The following is a 14,710-nucleotide window of genomic DNA, read 5'->3' on the forward strand; positions in this document are numbered from 1 at the left end:
CAAGGGGAGGCTTTCCTTAATTAACGAGAAAGTATCTGTGTCTTGCCCATAGGAATTTGATGAGTACACTGCAAATGGGAGCAAGGCATAAAATGTGTTTTATTTGGTCCCATTTACTCCATCAGTATATTTTCAGGGAAGGGATGAGCCTTATGCATCTTCTTCGCATTATTTGATTTGCACTGCCCTCAGCCGGTGCATCTGAGCTATGCCACCGGAGTTCTAACAGTAAGGCACACCAAAGCAGCGTGTGAAGGGAACTAAAGTAAAGCCATGGCAGCTAGGCTCCTGTGCCAAATCCTCCCAGCTGCACTACCTTAGTACATGTTCTGGGATACATTCAGAACAAATGGGGTTTGCTGAGCAGCCCTCGATACCGCAGCACATGAGAATCTCATCCATTTTCATGCATGATTTCTTCACCCTGTGCATGCAGTTACATGTACACTTCCCATAGGGGGTGAGGCATTCACTGAAGGTCCTGCAGGGTTCCTACAACAGAGAGGGAATTTGAACTCACATCTCCCAAACCCCAGGGCTGCACCCCAATCATGGGAACATCTCTTCAGAGTAGTTTGTGATACTGGACCCACACGCTGTGCACACTATGCACACCACAATGTTCTCTTCTCAGTGTGATACCTACCCCATGATTTTCAAACGCTGCAGCTGCAAAGGAATAGTTTTTGTTTGGTTGGGCAATAAGAACTTATCAATGCTGTAGATGGATGAATCCCTCAAGACAGCGTATTTGATTTGTGCTCTGACAAAAAAGCACATGTATAATGTAATCTCCTTTAAGCAGTGCTACTTGCACATCTTTCTTGAATTTATCACTGGTAATTGTAACTATTGCTTCAGCTAGTAATCATCTTCTGCTTAAAACTTCTCAGGAGAAGCAGAGATGGAGAGCGATGATGATGATGACTATGATGATGACTGTAAAAAATCGTCGATGGATGAAGTAAGGGTTTAGATGTGTTTTATGGTGATGGATCGGTTCCAGGAGTTGTGGGTTGTCTTGTGTTACCAGGAGTGGGACTACCATCTAGTGGAGAACAGGAGGCAGAACACTGGGAAACACACCACCAACTTTCTGAAGTTGGTTGTTAATTGGTTTGGAAGCACATCTTTGCTTTGGTTATTTATATTTTCATCTACTGAAGAATAAGAATTAATAGCACCACAGCTGATCCGTTTCAGACAACTGCTTGTGGTGTATTTAGCACTGTTGAAAGAAAAACTTGGCATCAAAAACTTAGAGCTATATTTGTTGCTTATCCAACAGTACTGATAAATGTTCTCAGCACTATGCATGTGTAAAGGTAATGCAGTCCCATCCCTAGGAGCCACGTAAAAAGAATGAATACAGCAGAAGTTTAATTAAACATTTAAATTTTATAGCAAATTTTCTTTTTACTATGTGGAACTCCCTTTATAAGGCATTAACTTCACTAAACCAGGATCAGTGAAAGATATTTCAGTTGATAGAAAACTGGGCTTTGGTATTTGTGGCCTCTGATGGCCACAATGGACAGACCAAAACTGCAGCATTTTCCCTTCTCTGTCCTAGGGTACTGCTGGAAGTGAGGCTATGGCCACGGAAGAGATGTCTAACCTGGTGAACTACATTCAGCCTGTGAAGTTTGAGTCATTTGAAGTATCAAAAAGTAAGCAAGCTAAGCATGAGCAACATCTGACACTGGAAATTGCCTAGCAAGTGTTTGGAAGAAAATTCTGGAGAAATGCTACTTGGCTTCCTCTCAGTGAGATGTAGGCACACAGACAGAAAATGTTCCCTTGGTGTCCAGCCAAATAAATCCATATTTATTTTGAATCCTGTATTAGTTTAAATACCAAATTTCATCAACAGTAAATACGCTGCCATTTCACAAACATTTTTGAAAATGTTGTACTTACATTGTCTTTATTGTCCATGACTGAAGAGTAACTTAAGTTTGAGAAAGGTGGTCATAAATAGTCCTGCAGATTGAGCAAGCGCTTTATATTTTGCCTCTGCTATTTTTATAGAGGTATCAGGATAAGCAGAGTCTTCCCTTCCCCATATGCAAATTCACTCTTTCCTGCCTCTGTGTATTGTATAGAAAAGGCCATAATTTCATCCCCCACTGGCTTTTACAGAAGATGCCTTGCTAGGAATGCACTCACTGGCATCCTCAGTAAACACTGCAGCATCTTTTCCTTTCTTGGTGCAGAACCCCCTACTGTTTGCCTGCCCTTTTTCACTTCGTTTTGACAGGTTTCAACATGCTCTTGGAGCTTTTTAATTAAAAGAAGTGTATAGCATTTTAATCGATTATGGATTTGTGGAGGCCTTGGCAGAGGACAGGTAATTGGTGCCTAAGTCCATATCTGTATAGAAGATTTTGCATTTACTCATGATGAATAATAAACATATAAGAAGTTATCTGCTTATTCATTTGTTTGTGGGTAATTATACAGACATACACACAAGCATTCACAAAATCATGCAGAGAGCTATGCTTATTCCCTATAGCAGCTTCCCTTTGGATGTTTTTAATCTCCTCTAGCTCTAATGAGAGTTACAAGAACACCATGGGAAGGAGATATCCCTTCTGGAAAGGGAAGCCATGTGAATCCTAGCAGGACAAGTTGATGCAGCTGTTCTAAAATTGTCTCGTGGAGATTTCTTCTGTTCACATGCCCGTGCCTTTCCGAGTTTTTTTTGTCTTTTGTAAAGAACTGCTGATGTCCAGGTTTTTTATACTAAGTCTTGATGTGACCTTTGATCAACCATAATGTTTCTGTGAGCCCGTAATGTTAAGGAATTAATATTTCTGGAGTTTGTGTCAAAAAATTATTATGTGGTATATGTGCCAGTTCATTAAAGCAGTGACCTTGTGTGGTAAATGCTGCTGGCTGGTTAAAGCAGTGGGCACTATAGCATGACTTGTGGGTTCTGGTCTTAGTCCTGGCCTGGACTCACTGCTGGACTTTCATTAAATTCAGTGAAGATGGACTGAATAAACGAGTTAGATGAGGATATTTTTTTAATTTGCTGCCTGTCCACTTGTTGCCCAGATTGTATTTTTGTTCACCTGGCTTCATTTCCCTTAGTGTAGAGTTCCATACTTGTCTTTTGTACAGTTTCATTGTTTCAGTGTTACAGCATTTTTTTACTATTTTCTAATTCATAATTTGTTTTGATTTGTCATCCTGGCCACCAAGGTGATAACAATACCTCACTGCTTCTGTCAGTCACACATTTTAAAAGTGCGTTTTCTGGTCTTGCATCCAACTTGTTAACAGAAGTATCAAACAGCACTGGATCTGTAACAGTCCCCTGATTGCCCTCACCTAAAGATGTTCCCCCTATCTGACAGCAAGTAGCTGAAACTCCATTTTTGCAAGTTTTTCGGACAGTTTTTCAGTGAGTTGTTTGTCCACTCCCTAGTGGCTTCCTCCTGTTAAGATAGCACAGTGTAATGTATCATGAGAGAGAAATGCCTCTCCCGCCCAGTCTTTTCTTCAAAGGGCAGGTTTCTTAATCATCTCCAGATACTACAAGGAAATAACTGTTCGTATTTTAATTAGGAGATTGATTAAGCCCTGGACATTTAGTAACTGAATCATTTAACAGCTACCAGTTCTGGTTTCTTCACATGCTGTACTTTAAGATAAGGCTGAGAGATACAGTATATTACTACAACAGTCTAGTGCCGAAATTCTTATTCCATCCTTCCCCCTTACTAGTGCTTTCTCATTAGTAAGGGGGAAGGATGGAATAAGAATAATCTCAGTGCCTTTATAAGGAGCTGAGATGGAGGTGAGCTGGCTGGAACAGAGTCTGGAGAAAGAGAAGATACGGCTTGTTGGAAAGGAAGAGGAGAGGTAGGAGAGCAGCCCCTAGGGAATGGCAGGAATCTTTCCCATTGGGAGATAACAGCTATGAATAATGGCAGTAGCATGATGGTTGCTAATTAGAGATACGGACCACAATAAAGCCTCTGTCCCAGTTCTCCCAGAGGGAGAGAATAACTTCTGGAACACCACAGTCACTCTCTGACTCCTCAACACACACTGAGAATAGTTTGTAGTTTACAGGCTGGCAGCACATTTTCTTCTCACGTTGGCCTAAACAATCTAGCTCCTCATTCTTTGGATCCACTGCTTCCTTTTTGGCTTCCTATAAGGAAAGCACCCACCTGTTTCTGTCCTGCTTCTCTCTGCAAGACGAGTGCTTTTGCTCAGTTTTATCCCTCTCCTGCCGCTTCGCAGTTTGACTTCAAGGAGCTGGCCAGGCTGGCCTCCTGGCCATCCCTGGATTACTGCAGCACAGTTATTTCTAAAACTGGAAGAGGGCTAGCCTTTTCTCTGCCTTATTGTTTGTTTTTAATAGGGTGGTGAGTCTAGAGAGTTCATGTTTCAACATAAGCACTGTTTCTGTCATTTTTAAAGAGAGCAGTGCTGAAATATCTAATGGATATGACCTCCCAGCGCTGTGGCCCCTTCAAGGCATTGAACGCAGCTGTTGTGATGGAATGGGAAACTGTTATTTTGCAGGAATCCTTACCTTCTGTACAGAAGTGTAAAGGAAAAAATACTGAAGCTATAAGGGCCTTGACTTAGGCTCTTCGCTACAGCATGTGGCATGGGTACATTGAAAGGCTGTGCACGTATCAGGCACAGGTGAGTAACAAATGATATAGCAATTAATGTTTAGTCCTACTGAGTTATAAGCTTAGGAGGAGCTTTTCACTGCTGTGAGGTCAGAAAGTTTGACCAAACTAAAGAGGTCATAGACGTTTCATACTAGTTCGAGGTTAGGTCTGAAGACCTGCTGGGACACAAGAGTGTACCTTCAGGCTTGAATAGGTACGAATGTTTCCATGACTGTTTGAGACAGATGTGACCTTACCCTAACATACTGAAGATAACAAGAACGGCTGTAGGCACAGCTAGCACACTGCTTAGTTTAATCTGATGCAGACGTTAGTTATTATAGCTTCATATTGGCTCAAAGCCCTTGCATCTGTCTGCAAAGACAATCTAGAGATCCAGCAGGGCCCTCTGTTGCCCACAAAAGCTGCTACAATACCTCTGCGTCACACCTCCGAGCTTTGGGCTCTACCTCCCAAAGATATCCACGTGGTATTTTGCAAGCAAACGTGAGATCTCTGCCTGTGCACTGTCTGTTGCCTGCAGCTGATACAGCAGCAATCTCAGGTAGTACCAATGCCCTTAATTTGGGTAGCACAGCGCTAATGTGAGTTCAGATGGAGCTCTTGAGTATGTGCAGAGTGAGTTTACTGCTGTGAGCAAATGATTGTGTATGTAAATTCTTTGATATAAAGGTGAAATGAGCTGGTAAGCAGTAGATAGGATGAGGGCACTGAGACTAAACCAGTTGTTTGCAGCTCATGCAGCGCATATGATTTCATGCTCTAATGTGTCACTGCTTTTATTTCCCCTTTAAACTTTCAGAACGCAACAAAAGTTTTGAAATGTCTTCCTTTGTGGAAACCAAAGGGCTTGAGCAACTTACGAAGTCTCCTGTGGAATTTGTGGAGTATCCTTGACTTTCAGGAAGCTGCTTTCTTAGCCTTTTATATCTGAGATCTGTTACAGGGCTTTACTGAAATTTGGAGACAGGAGCTGGGGAAATAGGGAACGCAAATGAAATTTGTAGATTCGACTGTCTTCCTAGCTGAGTTAATTGGCCTGAGTTCTGATGAGCTAATTTAAAAGCTGGCATAAGTCCTTGTGCTGTGGGCTAGGACTAGAGGGAATAGGCATAAAATACATATTGAAGACCTGATCCTTTGTATTGTCATTGTTAAATTTATCCTATACGAGGTAGTATGAGTTATGGTGAGCAAATTGTCAAAATGTGGCTGACCGTTTTGTGCAAAGTCATACAAGAGAGTTTGCTTTCCCATCGTACCTCTAGTTCTAAGAACACTGAGCTGTTTTATTGCCACACAATTCTTTATTTTTTTCCTTTAGGGTTTTTTTGTAACTTTTAAAGAAAAGCTGAGGAGCCTCCTGTTTAGACCTTTTGATATTTCTCAATGTCTCTCATCATGGCTACAGTTAAGAATGAATGGTCAAGATAAAATAGTACCTTAAAGAAGATTAATGGAAGCTGTTTCCACAGATAACCTGCAGCATGTTCTCATCTCTGAGATTTGTAGACTCAACTATAAGAAGTGTCCACTCATCATTTCTGGCTGTATGTAGAGCCCAGTTCTAATGCTTTTTCCAGAAGAGCACTTATTTTTTAACTGAGCACGTCTCCCACCACCAGAGGAAGATTTGCTGTTCACAGCTATTTGGCCTCCATAAATGCAATCTTAGGAAAATCCCAAATTAGTAATCATAGCAACAAATGGAATTTTATTAACTCTATCATTTTAATGCATATGCCTGTGCTATTTCCTTGGTTATTCCAAGTACTCTGTACAGGAACCAACAGCACCTTTAGTTACCCATATTTATCATATCTCCTACAAAATTGTGGACCTCTGGAAGTGTTAGTTGCAGAAATCCAATAAGGACCCCACTGCCATTCTGTAAAGAGCACCTGCATTTAAATATTGCAGTTGCATCTCTCTGCAAAGTGATTTTTGGCACGTGTACTATATCTTAACTACTCACCATTTAGATACAACAAAATGCAGCTAAGCCGAATTTATCCAAAGGGAACACGTGTAGACTCCTCGAACTACATGCCACAAGTCTTTTGGAATGCTGGCTGCCAAATGGTTGCTCTTAACTTCCAAACTGTGGGTAAGTTACGCTGGTCTCTAGATTTTGTAAGCTTCTCTGATACAGTTTCTGATTCATAGGTGGGAAAGGCTTTATGCGTCAGAAGATATTTAGTGATTGAATGATACTACAGAGCTGTTAATTAACATTTTAAACACAGTTTGTTGGTTTTTTTAAAACTAGAGATATTCATTATTACCATGCTGTAGCTAGTATAATACACATACATAATGCCCTCCATATCATCATTATTTGTAAGAGCAGCATTTCAGACCTGGCAGGGCTTTTTTTCCTGTGTCTTCCAAAATCTCAGTATATCAAGACATAAGTGACTTAGCAAATTCCACTTTAAAAGCAAGTGTTTAAGAAACAAAGATACTCAGGCTCCTAGAAGCACAAGGCACTTTGGAAATAGAATGTGTTGTCTTCCAAGGCTATGTCTGTTCTGAGACATACAAATATTTCCATCTGCTGCATCCCAGGACATACCCTGGCCATGTTCTGCCTCTGGGCACATGGTACCATGGTGTCATTCCCTTTTTTCCTTTCCAGTTGTGCTCATGTATACACCACCTTTCCACTGAAAGCAAAACCCTACACAGGCTGGGAGCCTGCAGAGTAATAAAAACCTCTTTGGCCCAGTTTCAACCAAGTATCAAGCACCCAGTGGGTGATGTTGGAAAGGGTTAGAAACATAAGTACTCTGCTGGGTTCGGTACAGCAGTGCAACACTGAGGGACTCAAAACCTAAGGACCAAGTCTTCTTTTTAAATTTGAAAATGTTATCTATTGTGTAGTCCCTGAAAGATGTCTTACAGATGTCTTTATGTTGTCAAAAGAATTCAAGAGAGTGGCTGCAACCACATCTGAAACCTCTTTTAACAAGCAGCAGTCTGATATAAATAGCTGTTTACATTACAGTCGGTTTGAAATTACAATAAATAGTATTATTTTATTGCTTTTTAAAATTGTTACCTAACCAGAAGGTTATTCTTATCAATATTTTTTTTTACACCTAGATTTGTCTATGCAAATAAACATGGGAATGTACGAGTACAATGGGAAAAGCGGATACAGGTTAAAGCCAGAATTCATGAGAAGACCAGACAAACACTTTGATCCATTTACTGAAAGTATAGTGGATGGAATAGTAGCTAACACCTTGTCTGTCAAGGTATGTATGCAGCTGGTAACACTGCTCTCATGACAATGCATAGATACATTTCTGTTATGCCGTGGCCTAGCAAATGACCATACAAAGTCAAGAAAATAGAATGCATTTCATTTCATCAAGTGACAATTCATTTTTAAATTGCAGAGGATCTTCTGCCTCACATTTCATATTGTAGGATAAATGAATGTATTTGTATTTTATGTATTCTTTTCTATTGCAGTAATTGGGAAATGAATGGATATAACAGTAGTGTGGCTGTGTTTCTAGTAACAAAGGGTTGAATTTAAAACATGCTGTTATGAAGTGGTAGGTTGCACTGGAATAGCTAGAACAGTACACTGTTTAGTATAAATAAATTTTCTGGTTCTCTGTAAGTTCTCCAGCAGAACTGTGGAACCATAAAAGTCAGCTGCAATTCACTGCCAACTTGCTTTTCTTCATTCCTTTTTAAGGACTTCTAATGAAATTCAGGGACCACCAGGCATCTGCAAATTGAAAACTACTGATATGAACATTTAGACGGATAGATTGCATTGGCTATTACAGGATCACAAATTTACACTTTGTGTATCTCTATTTATAAAAACATAAACTTCCTGAAATCCTGTTATTCCTTTAGTGGACTTGTCCATTAGAACAGCATCCGTATTACAGAATCCACCTGCAAAACCATTCTCCTGTTTTCTTTTAGAGAAAGCAAGTATTTCCTCTCAGGCTGCAGACACAAGCGTAGCAGAGCAGTCCTGGGAGGGATATGAACAAAGTAATAATCTGATGACATGCATGGTAAAAAAAAGATGACTGTGGGAATGACCGTTTGTGGTGACCTGTAATCATGGAAGCTTTCAGGTCCTCCTGTGGGTTTAGAGGCACTTTCTTTTGTAATTTTAGTAAATGGAGGTGGAAGTCATTCAGTAGCTATTAGGAGATGTACAGCATTTTTAACAGCAGTGAACATCCAGGAGTCATGAGACAGCTGTCAGTCATCAGCTGCTTCTGCCTGCTTGGTGAAGACTCTGCTGGTTATAATGTCAATGTCCATACAAGATACAGCTGATAGTAGATTAAGATTTGCTTTAGGCAAGACTGAATTTGTTAAGGCACAGTGACAGTGCTACGTATTCCTGTGCCTCGTCTATTTTCTGAAGTAATTGCAGACCTTTCTTTAACTTTTTAAAGCTGAGAGTTGTGTTTCCTGTTAAAAATAAGAACTGGATAAGACCAGCTATTTTACAGTTGTCTTGTTTTCATAGTGAAACTCCTCACCCTCTGTAAAGAGCCTTTATTAAAATACCAACTTTTTAGCTTGCTTTCTCCCTCGCAGTTAAAAACATTTGTTTTTTCTCTGCTGCTTATACCTCTTTTCTTCCAGCGTTTTTTGAACCTTTTTGTTGAAACTGTATAGAAACTAGAATTTTCAAAGATACTGTGTTGTGGAAATAGTCAGCCAGATTGAGGAATGGGATCCAAATCAGTATTATTCCTGCTGAGGGAAGGGCAGCAGTATGATCTCAACCACATTATCACTCATGGGGGAATTGAGGACAACAGGGTCACAGGAAATCGGGCATCATAGGTTGTTTTGCTGTGTCTGCAATTTCAAACAGTGGATTTTTTGTTTATTGTGGTTTTGGTTTTGGTTTACTTTCAATGCATACTATCTGATCATTAATGAGAATTATCCATCTGCATTCCAGCCACTCATTCCCTAATCCTCCAAAGTGGTCTCTAGTGATCCTCCTTTGTTTTGCTTTTAGATAATTTCAGGTCAGTTCCTTTCTGATAAAAAAGTCGGTACCTATGTAGAAGTCGACATGTTTGGCCTGCCTGTGGATACAAGAAGAAAGGCTTTGAAGACCAAGACCTCTCAGGGCAATGCAGTTAATCCTGTCTGGGAAGAGGAAACCATAGTGTTTAAGAAGGTTGGTGTAACATTTGCTTCCCAGAAGTGCACTGTGCTTGTTTTATCACTGTCCAGTAGAGTAATTCTGTGGATTACTGAAATTTTGTATTCGCTGAAAGAAGATAAAGAGATTCCAAAGAGTTACTTCTTGAACTGTTTACTGTTAACCACTTTTGATGTAATTTTGATTCTATAGTCATGCCAGCTTCTACTAAAATAAATGAATTTAAAGTCACCTTGATTCTCTCAGCTGGAAACAGCAGACATGTCAATAGACTCACCTGCATGGCATGGTGTAGTGCCATGCTATTAATGAGCAAGCACAGATCCCAGAGGCAGTTTAGCTGAATTACCATTTTGCCTTAGCTGAACAACAGATCGTATTAACCTGTGAGCAAGACAATGTGAATACAGCTATAACAATCTGGCTGTCCAAGCTAATGCATTCAAAGCAATCTGTTTTCTCTGCTTAGCACTAGATTGTGCTATTTAAATACAACCTTGGTGATGAAACCACATAAATCCCATCCACTTGAAATAATACACAGACTTCTGAGTTACTCATGCAATTTGAACAGTATTACTTAGAGTCAATTCGCTAAACTTTGAGGGAGCAGAAAATACCGAGCATGTTTTAGGATTATGCAACTTGACCGTCTTATTGTGCTTCACAATATACGTGGCAGCCAGTTTCTAATAGGAGTTCTGGGTTTTGCTTATTGGACACTGTGGTTAAGTGGATCCTGAGTCCAGGTGTTGGTAAAACAATTTCTTTCATATTTCTCCAGGCAAATGTAGTTCACAGAGATGTTTATACAATCAGTACTTGCAGCCCTGCTTTCTAGGGAGTACAGCCCTTTTCCCTGAATATTTGGCCTTCTGAATGACTTTCCTTTGGCAGCCTGCCAGAGCTTAAGTTTGGAAACATCACTGGCATTTTTCTTCTGTAATGAACTTCTAATTAGTGTATGTCATTTCTCTATTTAGTTAATGATCATGCCTGGCTGCCTCTCTGCTCAGAGGAGCATAGATTACTATTTTTAGTAATCTTGAAAATAAATTAGAGAAACTCTTTGGTTTGAACTGTTGCTTTTTTTAAAAAAAAATTTCATTGTCTAGGTATATTTTAGCATATGTTCCAAAAAAATGCGTATCTGTGCCCAGCCTAATAATATGTGTATGTATATTTGCTTTAAATAGGAAAACGGGATGAATTATGCTGTACCTTTTTTTAAGTAATAATAAAGATTCCTGTCTTAGTAGGGTAGTTTCGGTAACCTTTTTTGATTTCTTGTTTTCTTTTTTCACTGTTTGGCCTTCTTTCTTATGTAGCGCCAAGAAAGCATCCAATGCTAGTAAACATCCTGCCTGATTAAATTGCTTTAGCCCAGCCAGCGAGTGTGCTGCAGCCCTGGAAAATTCTGCTGGGTTTGACATGGTTCATGTAATTCATACATTCACGCTCTGCAAAACAGGCTGAGTTGCTTGTTGAGTTTTCAACACTGATATGCCTATTGGTGACTTTTCTCAGAAGTAAGTAATCCCACTTGCACAAACACAAAGGAAAAAAATCATCTGGGGCTGTAAGTAATAAGCAGAAAACAGAGTGGCATTTAAGTGTGATAGGAGTTGAGCTGCCAAAGTCCCTTGTATCATACTGAAAATGTAGGGTCAAATTGCTGGGTTCAGCATACTATGCACGCATCCCACATCAAGTTTCTTGATTCCAAAATGTTTCTATGAGAGTTATTTTGTCACTCAGGTGCATACACCCTGACCTCCTATAGGGTAAGACCTTCCTGTGGATGTGTAGATGTTAATATCTGCTATGTGGCCTAAGCCTGGAAGGAGGTGTTTCATTCAGAGCAGAAAGTTAATAATGCAACAATATTGCCTTCCAGGTTGTTTTACCTTCCCTGGCATGTTTGAGGCTAGCAGTGTATGAAGAAGGAGGAAAATTTATTGGTCATCGGATATTACCAGTCTCAGCAATTCGACCAGGTAAACTTTTTTCTCCATTGAGACAGATATGTAGTGAAAAGAAGCAGCAAGCCAGAATTCCAGTCCTGTAAATCAGCAGCTGCTCTGCAGATTTATAGCAACTGGGGATTTGAATAATCTCTCTCAATTTTGAGAAGGAAAATACAATATTTCACCAGAAATTTAAATGTGTAATGAACCAGGAAAACCAATAAAATTAAGCATCAGAGGCATGGTTGGTATTTACTGGTCTCCAGTAGATCAACTGCATATTCACAGTTTTGTGCTAAAAAGTGCAAATGTAGACTTCTAAGAGGAAAGAGGGCAGCAATAGCCAATTTTGATGTTATCTTTGTGAGAATGGGAGATCGCTAGGAATGAAAGCAAAATATGCTCCTCTAATGTAATTTTTACATGCATACAAGGACTGACCTATATGCAAGCTGTTGTACCCCTGCAAAGCCTTTAAATCAACCCAAAAATACTTCCATATTTATTGCTGAAAATTTAAAAAAAAAATCATTAATGGTCACTTCCAAATCATATAATTATTTCTATTATAATTAGTGGGCACTTAACTGAAAACTATCTTGTGCAACAACTCAGCCCTTATTTTCCAGGCCAGAGACTTGTTAGAGATCATGTTTCAGAAAGATGCAGTGATATTGGCATTTTGAGCAAGCGAAGCGGTCAACTTCAGCACCAGCTTTTCTGGGGAGGGGAGGAAACTAGATTAGGGCAAGCATATGGGCCATAAACATGCTCCCAGTTTCACTCACACTGGAAAAGGAAGAATATCTGTGTCTACCCTTGTACCTTGTCTAGTCAGTCCCAGCAGCAGCACAAAACTCACATAACCCTGTATCTAACTGTTGTTGTCCATTTTATTCCTGGAGACCTGATCTCAGGGAGTGTATAAATCTGTCCCTTCTCTTGTGGCAGGTAATGTCAGGGCTCTTCTGAAAAGAGCTCCAAGCCGTTTTGTCTTAGCTGGTATGGGTCGCATGGCCTCGTTGCAAGTGCAAACAGGCTTGCCATGGGAGGTGGTTGCTGGGCATGTTGCTGCTCCAGGATTTCTTCACTAGTTGTCACATCTTTCCCTTCTACTTCCCTTCTGCCCTGCTCTTGGCCATGCAACCCTGGCCATTCTGTTGTGCCAGCTCTGCCAATCTCCACACCTTTTTTGTGAGCCAACTCATCTTATCAATCCAGCAGAAAACTCTCTGCTGTTTTGTCCTGGCTTAATGGATATAATTGCCTCATGGACGATCTGCCAAGCTCCAGAGGAAGATAGGTGAAAGGGGGATGTGAAGGATTTCCCTCTTCTGGTGAAACTGAACTCTTAGACGGCTGGTCCTCTTTCATGGCACTCACCCTTCATGCAGCACAGTCCATTCAGCAGAGCACTGAATCATGTACCTACTTTTAAGCTTGTGCTGTTTAGGACAAAGGCCACTGTGTTAAATCATAGAAGGACTTTTGAGAGCTTTTACCCGCAGGCCTATCTTCTGTCATTTTGACTCCAGTATTAAGTAGTTTACAGCATGTGATGGAGAGCAGCATATTGATTTTAGTGTGTTTACATGCTAAAAATTTGCTGGAGGAGCTTGAGGGAACTGAGAAACCTTTGTAATATCTCTCTTTTCTGAGACATTATTGAAAACTGTATCATACTGTTGCACAAATCCACAGAATGACTATTATTCCCAAAGCAAGTATTTAACCATTACTTGTAGATGGACACAGCTGTAAAAATAAAGGGAAGATACTATTTTAAACTGCAGTGTCATGTGCCTTCCTAATAGGTCCTTGTCTGTATACTCATCTCTGAAACCCTTCAGGTAGACCTTTCCCTACCAGAATTCCCTGGGCTTGCTTGCTCCGTTGGAGCCACACTATAAATAACAAATGATAACACAATTACATTGGAAATGCCTGTGGAAGAGTTTATGCTCTGAACTGGTTGTTTCTTATTTTGCAGGCTATCACTACATCTGTTTGAGGAATGAGAGGAACCAACCTTTGACACTGCCAGCTCTCTTTGTGTACATAGAGGTCAAAGACTATGTACCTGATACTTACGCAGGTAATTCTGTGAAATTTTCCACAAAATTAACGTGGTATAGATGACTTGCCATATTGGGATAACAGTCCTGTGAACAAACCTCTGCACCTGAAGGATCATTATGTCTCATCACTCGTACAAGGTGGCCTGATTTACAGCAGCCTGCCTGAGGTTTAGGATTAGGGCCAACTTGGCAGACCTTGTACGACTCTAAAGGAGGAAGTACCCCAGGCATTTGCCACTGAAACACAAATGGACCTTTGCTTATGTGACGCAGTAGTATGTAATTGTTTCCTAAGTAAAGTGCCATGTTTAATGAAGAGGTTTGTATTTTGGAATTGACTCTAAACAACGACAGGTTTAAAGACCACACTGTGCATCTTCACTGAAAAACAGTATTCTGTATGGCTGTTTAGATTTTTTTGTAAAAACAGGATTTTTACTAATGCTTCTTTGTGCCACTTGAAGCAGGATCCTAGATGGCTGATGCTGTAAGCTTTGAAAATCCATCATAAAACACCTTGCAGAAAATGCATATCCACGAGACCCAAGCACAAACTCAAAGAGGGTTTGTGTTAGAGTATTTGTGCATGACAGTATACTCCCCTCCACTGTTGTTTCCAGACCTAGAAGTACCTAGCAGCAGCAGATCTGTATGCATTTTCTGAAAATGAAGTATTTGCGTTATTTCTAGATGTGATCGAGGCCTTATCCAATCCAATCAGATATGTAAACTTGATGGAGCAGAGAGCTAAGCAACTGGCTGCACTGACTCTGGAAGATGAAGAAGATATGAAGAAAGAGGTAAGGGAGGTTTCAGAGTCCCTGTAGATTATGT

At 40.2% G+C, this 14,710-nt stretch overlaps 1 protein-coding gene across 9 annotated transcripts in view; it reads left to right on the forward strand.

Annotated features, from left to right (window-relative positions):
- Window positions 1–14,710, forward strand: part of PLCB1 (phospholipase C beta 1) — a 407,677-nt gene that overhangs the window by 311,920 nt on the left and 81,047 nt on the right. For all 9 annotated transcript variants that reach the window (XR_012659744.1, XR_012659743.1, XR_012659745.1 and 6 more), the window contains 9 exons: window positions 894–964; window positions 1,574–1,670; window positions 5,467–5,551; window positions 6,647–6,771; window positions 7,770–7,924; window positions 9,682–9,846; window positions 11,729–11,828; window positions 13,789–13,893; window positions 14,567–14,676. Coding sequence is in view for 6 of the 9 variants with exons in the window: in XM_075088215.1 (XP_074944316.1) it covers window positions 894–964; window positions 1,574–1,670; window positions 5,467–5,551; window positions 6,647–6,771; window positions 7,770–7,924; window positions 9,682–9,846; window positions 11,729–11,828; window positions 13,789–13,893; window positions 14,567–14,676 (1,013 nt within the window). In the remaining 3 variants the exon portion in view is untranslated. The remainder of the gene's footprint in view (window positions 1–893; window positions 965–1,573; window positions 1,671–5,466; window positions 5,552–6,646; window positions 6,772–7,769; window positions 7,925–9,681; window positions 9,847–11,728; window positions 11,829–13,788; window positions 13,894–14,566; window positions 14,677–14,710) is intronic.

Source organism: Phalacrocorax aristotelis, chromosome 3, assembly GCF_949628215.1.
Source record: "Phalacrocorax aristotelis chromosome 3, bGulAri2.1, whole genome shotgun sequence".
NCBI classification, from domain to species: domain Eukaryota; kingdom Metazoa; phylum Chordata; class Aves; order Suliformes; family Phalacrocoracidae; genus Phalacrocorax; species Phalacrocorax aristotelis.